The sequence below is a fragment of the Miscanthus floridulus genome, chromosome 1 (assembly GCF_019320115.1).
Source record: "Miscanthus floridulus cultivar M001 chromosome 1, ASM1932011v1, whole genome shotgun sequence".
In the NCBI taxonomy this organism is placed as follows: Eukaryota; Viridiplantae; Streptophyta; class Magnoliopsida; order Poales; family Poaceae; genus Miscanthus; species Miscanthus floridulus.
The window spans coordinates 189,562,416-189,568,898 of record NC_089580.1 but is presented as its reverse complement, the minus strand read 5'-3'; the positions used below and the strand labels follow the sequence as shown (position 1 = coordinate 189,568,898).

The 6,483-nt window shown below is 49.1% G+C and overlaps 1 protein-coding gene across 1 annotated transcript; it reads right to left on the bottom strand.

Annotated features, from left to right (window-relative positions):
* Positions 1 to 453: 453 nt before the first annotated feature.
* On the bottom strand, positions 454 to 6,007 carry LOC136506264 (uncharacterized). Its single transcript, XM_066501320.1, has 10 exons — positions 5,420 to 6,007; positions 5,249 to 5,323; positions 5,065 to 5,118; positions 4,884 to 4,962; positions 4,649 to 4,776; positions 4,378 to 4,461; positions 4,205 to 4,288; positions 3,970 to 4,121; positions 3,645 to 3,795; positions 454 to 1,031 (listed from the first exon to the last, which is right to left on the bottom strand). Exons 1-10 carry the CDS (start codon positions 5,738 to 5,740, stop codon positions 711 to 713), a joined length of 1,449 nt encoding a protein of 482 aa, XP_066357417.1. The 5' UTR covers positions 5,741 to 6,007; the 3' UTR covers positions 454 to 710.
* Positions 6,008 to 6,483: the final 476 nt, after the last annotated feature.

The window sequence follows — 6,483 nt, the reverse complement described above, 5'->3', positions numbered from 1 at the left end:
TAAAATTTTAAGAAAGAGCTTAGGAGAACTCCACGTGCTCAAGATGAGTAGGGGGGCTGAAGCCCCCTAACCCCACCGCTGGCTTCGTGCCTGGCTAGAATATATGGCACTTGGTACATGGCACAGTCCTTTGCATGTTATGCACCTTTAGGTCTCATTTGGAAAGAGGACAAGTGAATTCAAGCCAAAACCATGTCATTCCTCTTTTCTACTCCCTAACAATAGATGGACGAAGTGCAAACCATGTAGAAAATACTCTCTCCACGAAGATTGCTTGGAGCAATCTATCAACAAAGACAAGTCTTTTGAGGGCCTCGTGGGTTAGTCAACCTAAAATAAGTGTCATCCTCCTGACCAACTCGGTTTAAGCAAATTAACTTCATGAACCCCTGGAGTCGCCATCCACGAGCATCATAAGCACAACTCAACAGGATGAATCACAAGGAATATAGATCGTGGTAACCACACATCGATACCAACTTACTCAAAGAATCACATCTAGAAAAGACAATTATAAAAAATCAAGAATTTGTTTAGAAAAGCGAAATAATTTGTAGATCTATAAATTATAAATTCTAACACTACTCAAAAGCTACTCATCTATAACCAGTAGATTTCTTGTAAGGAAATCGAGTGAAGTGCCCACCTTGTCCATGAAAGGACAGTGACACCTAAAGAGGGGCGGGGTTGAATTATACGGCAACAATTTGTCAGGCAACTTTGATTTCCTCCTGTTTTTCTGGCTTCACGACATGTTCCAAGTTCAGGATTCTTACTGGCTTCCCTAAGCCCGATTTGTCCTCCAATTTAGCGATTTCGAGTGCCCTTGAGCAGACAGGGAAGCTCATCTTGTCCCATGAATCCAAAATGATGCCTGATCCCAGGCATGAATTTTCACTATAGAACGCTGCAAACTGACCACCTGCTAAGCCCTGGTCATCTTCGGACAGATGCACCACCAAAGCATCCTCATTTTCTTCAGTATGCTCTTTTATCAAAGTGCAATCGTGAAATTCAGGGCTATGTCGCACCTGATGTTGAGAAATTTCATATTAGCACAGGAAGAGAAGGCATAACTTTACACAGGAAAAAACTACAAATCTCAACATATAAAGTTGAAGTCTTGAATGAAACACAACGTGCTTAGTTTTTTTTATACAAGGACTTAAAATTATATTAGGAGCATCTTACATGGATTAGGTATAAGGGGACCCAGGATACATCAGAGAGATGCACTAGAATGTGTGCAGAACTGTTCTGGCTTCTATGGACCTTGAAGACTTTGCATGTTGTTTCTTAAGTATGGTGTTTGAATTCCCCGATAGATGGAAAGAGCCTCCAGTGAGACACTGTCCAGTTCTGCCTCTGATTAAGGAGGGAAACCATTGTCTGGTTGTCTGAGAGGAAATTGATCTCTGATAGTTGTAGTGTGTGCGCCAACTTTGCCGCAAGAGAGGGCTTCAGCTTCTGCCTCAAGGAGACAAGGACTGAGGTGGTCCTCACTCTTGCAGAGATATAAATTGTGTGGGCTTTTGTTTGGAAACATAGCAGTCCCGTTCAATCCATACGTATTGGAAGGGATTGAGGTGGAAAAGTAGTTCACTTTCCACTCCAATCCATATGGATTGTTGGGAGGGATTGAGTTTATCCAAACAATAGCATAAGCGGGAGAGCCAAGGACCACTGTGTTGTTAACACACTTCCCCTTGTGCACACACACAAACAAGGCGGACGCGGGGGGGGGGGGGGGGGGGGGGGGGGGGCGTTGTGACTGGCTATGAAGAACAATCAGCAGGGGATGAGGCAATAGAGAATGGACGTGAGTGTAGATTGATTGTAATTTGCTTGCTTTATTCCCTTGATCATACACTATATATATAGTGATTACAAGCAATTTGTTGTCTTCCTTCCTAAACTCTTGACTGCCAAAAGCAGCAAGCACCCAATCACTCCTCTGATCTTGCTGCTAGTGTTTAGGCGCCTGTCTTGGCCCTCTGACGGTGCCTGTAGGTATGTCCTACCATAACATCTCTCCCCTCCTCCAGAAAGAGCTCGTCCTAGAGCTCGAAAGAAGGATACTGCTGCTTGAATGCTGCAACAGGCTCCCAAGTGGCTTCACTGGCTGCCAGGCGGGCCCAGGAGACCAGAATCTGCCATTGGCCCCATACCAGACGGCTGCGCAGCACAGCGGACGGTGTAGGCATGACGCGGCCGTTGAGCATTGGCGGCAGAGGAGGGGCCTAGGCTGGTGGTGTGCCACGGAAGGCTTTGAGGACGCCGACGTGGAAAACATTGTGAATCCGGGCGCTGGCAGGCAGGCGTACACGGTACGCGACGTCGCCGATCCGTTCCAGGATCTGGTAAAAGCCCGTAGAAGCGTGGTGCCAGCTTCCCCTTGGATGCCGCCAGAAGGGATGCAGATGGGTGGTAAAGGAGCTTGACCCGCACCCAGGCGCTCACCTCAAACTCCAGAGGAGTGTGCTTGGCGTCGTAGTACAGCTTGGCGTGATCCTGAGCTTGGAGAAGGCATTCGCGCGCGGCCAGCAGGAAGTCGTCGCAGTCCTGAAGGAGTGGGTCGACGGCGGGGGCACGAGCATTGCCCGGTTCATACGCCTTCATGGACGGCGGATCCCGGCCATAGACCAGCTTGAACGGAGTAGTGCCGAGCGACGAACGGAAGGCCATGTTGAAGCAGTACTCTGCCCATGGCAGCCACAACAGCCACTCTTGGGGCGGTCACTGGTCAAGCACCGGAGATACATCACAATCACCTTGTTAGCTACCTCAGATTGGCCATCCGATTGGGGATGAAACGCCAAGCTCATCTGCAGCTTAATCCTGGAAAGGCGAAAGAGCTCCCGAGTCCCGCCAGAGGGTGCTCGTGAATACTTATAGAATACTGGGTCGTGGTCACCGACGATGGAGGCAGGGACACTGTGCAGGCACACAATTTCGTCGAAGAAGGCGCGCACCACCGTGATAGCCGTGTAGGGGTGGCCGAGGGGGATGAAATGTGCTGCCTTGGAGAGCCGATCCACCACCGTGAGGATCACCGTCTTGTTGTTCATGTGAGGCAAGCCTTCGACGAATTCCATGGCGACGTCGCTTCAGATCATAAGCGGAACAGGCAGGGGCTGAAGCAGGCCGGCAGGGTGCAGATGGCCAGTTTTGTTGTGCTGGCACACCCCACAATTGCCTGCACCAACGCCTTGTCGCCGGGAACATGGAAGTCAGCGCGGAGGCGGGTGGAGGGTGCGCTGGATGCCTCTGTGGCCGGTGCTAGGGGTTGTGTAGGGGTTTTCTAGTCGGGTCATGCTATTGTTTTAGTGTAGGTGTTTAGCTTATATGTTTTCTCTTGCAACAACTTCTTACTTCCTAGATAAGGTAAGATGGTTGCCTCATATGGGTTTCCTTTCCCCCTTAAACCTGGGATATCAATGTTTCGATATCAAATAGGAAACCATCTTGCCTCATATTGATCAGTCAACTAGAACTCTTATCAGCATATTGAAGCCATATTTATGCAAAACCACTGTTGTAGCTTGTAAATAGCAGATGGTCATAACAGAATGATACCAAATAGGAAAGGCTAATAACCAAGTATCATAGTGCCCTTGAGGCTACTGTATGTAGTACCCTGTTACCTTGCATTTAAGTTGCTCGTTGTTTCCAGGTCCAGAATTGTCAAACCAATTTAGTGATCCAACACGAAATGTGCGCCTCCGCTTATCCAATGAATAGTAATTCCTTGATACAAAAACCACATTGTTTTGAACATCTTTCTCTACAACGTACCTGCACGAGATATGAAAGGCCTTTATAGTCAGATGAGTTTCAGGACGAATAAAGCATACATATTTATATGATGAAGGAAAAACTTTGCCCCATTGCAAGAGCAAACAGTAGGGCGAAACAATGATAATCACTGGACAAGAGATTGTAGAGAATGCATCAAAAGACGGTACATACCAAGGTCCTCCAGGAAGCCGTAATCCTTGCCGCTGACCTATTGTATAGAACCAAAACCCACGGTGTTTCCCTAGGTAATCTCCAGACTCGGCTTCCAGTATGATTCCTTCCATTTCTCCTATATGTCTTTCAACAAACTCACTAAACTTGACCTAGAAAGAGATACTTGTATAGCTCCACAATGATATGATTTGTTAAAAACATTGATCCCTAAGAAAAAAGGTACAGTGTATACCTTTCCAAGAAAGCATATCCCTTGTGAGTCCTTCCTACCTTGGTTAGGAAGGCCCATTTGAGTAGCCAGTCTGCGAACCTCGTCCTGCATGATACAGGACAAAATTTAGTAAAGTCAACTTGTGGCGTTCGGCCTATGAAATACTAGCTATGTTTGCTGAAAATCAACCAAACCTTCGTAATACATCCTAGTGGGAAAAGAAGCCTTCTAAGCTGAGATTGAGATAGATGTGAGAGGAAATAGGTTTGATCTTTGACCTGGAATAGCAATTAAACAACAGAAAAGGTGATTTATATGACAGTACCAAAGCAAATTAGCAATTCAACTATGTAACTATTTCTAATCTGAATTCCCGATTAGTTTGAAGAAGGAAAAGGTAAACTTGTACTGCCGATGACTCTGTAGAAATCAAATGATCTATCTGAGAGGGAATGTGTAAAGTACCTTGTCCTTTGATAATTGCAGTACAGATGGCGCTTCAGTATTTTCAGCGGAAGGATGTACTACGTGTGCATAATGTCCTGAAGCTATGTAATCAAATCCCAAATTTTCAATAGCTTCTAAGAAAGCCCCTGCCCAAACAGAAATAAGCAAGACATCATAGTTAGAAAACTGCACCTCAATACAAATTTGGATTTCCATAGTAGAACATATCGCCATCCAAATACAAACTTCATACCAAACTTTATTCTCGTGTTGCACAGAACATCAGGATTTGGTGTACGACCGCAGCGATACTCATTGATCATATGTGACACCTAGATATCAAATTCACAGTATTTGCTTCTTAAAACAAAGGCCCTGAAGAGTGTTGTGTACAAATCTATGGGGGAAAAAAGGCTCAAATGAAGCTTACTCACCACATGGTTCCAGTATTCATCGGATAGATGTACCACCTCCAATGGCACATCAATCTACAAAACCAAACATGAGACATCATCAGGCCCTCAAGTCGGTCCATGTAACCAAAATCAATCCACGTACATATGCTGAAGACTAGCTATTCAATGACTTGCCATGTTCCATCAGAAATTTGAACTACACCTTGTCACAAACAGCTTGTGCATACTTTAAATCCTCGTCCCATGGGCACTCGGACCAAAAGTTCCTGAAATCTTCCTACAAATTATAGGAGCAAGTTTACGAGCCATCCTGCAGTACAGCATTCCAGGAGCAGCTTAATGGTAAACAGGTGATTTTTCCTGAACCGCATACCTGGAACCAAATCTTCAGGTAGAACGCGGTGCAGTGATGGCCGGCGGCGTGGAGGCGGCGGAGCGCGACGCTGCTGTCCACCCCGCCGCTCACCAGCACCGCCACCCGCAACGGCGCCCTGCCCGCCGCCGCGCACCGCGTAAGGTGCTCCTCAAACGCAACCACCTCGCTAGCGGCGGCGGCGGGCGACGCGGAGGACGAGAGCGCGCGGAACGGCCACGGCTGAAGGCGCGAGCGGAGCAGGGGTTTATGGTTTAGCAGAGGCCCACGCCGGAGGAGCGGGCGGAGGGCGGGGAGGGTGGAGACGACGACGCGCAGCATAGATGGGGAGCGCCTCGAGCTCTCGCCGGCTCGCGCAGGGGAGGAACGCGCGCAGAGACGGCCCGCCGGCGGCTCGCGCGGAGGGGAGGGGCGGCGCCGCCGGGCGGCTCGAGCAGACGGGGACGCAAGCTGAGGAAGGGGGCAGACTCGCCTGTAGACGGGAGGAGCGGAGGGTCGAGCAGCGGGCGGCGCCGGCGTGTTTTTTTTTAACGGCGCCGGCGTGTTGGATGAGAGGGAGCGAGGGCGCCGATGAAAGGCAGAAGGAGAACGCGGAGCCGATTATCCAAAGGGTTAATTGGAACCATTATAATTTCTTCGCTTCCGAAGAAAGTCATTACTATTCGTCTATTCGAAAGCATACCATTATAATTTTTCGATTCCCACAAAAATGCCACTGAATATGTATGGACACAGTCTATACCCAGCTGCAGGCGTATATAAAGACGTATACTTCATCTCCCCTGTCACTGACACGCGGGCCCCACATGTCATCTTCTTCCTCCTCTTCTCTGAATCTCTCTCTCCGGTTCTCTCTCTCCATCCCGAGCGTCAGGCCGCCGCGGGTCGCCCATGGTGATGCCCGGCACCGCCGCCGCGGGTCGCTGCCTCCTCCTCTCCCGCTCGTCCCCTTTCCGGCCCCGCCTCCTCCGCGCCACCCTCTCCACCGCCGCCCCCACCCTCGGCCCCACCTCCACTCCCGCTCCCCCTCCGCGGCACGAGCTCCTCCTCAAGCGTCTCCGCCT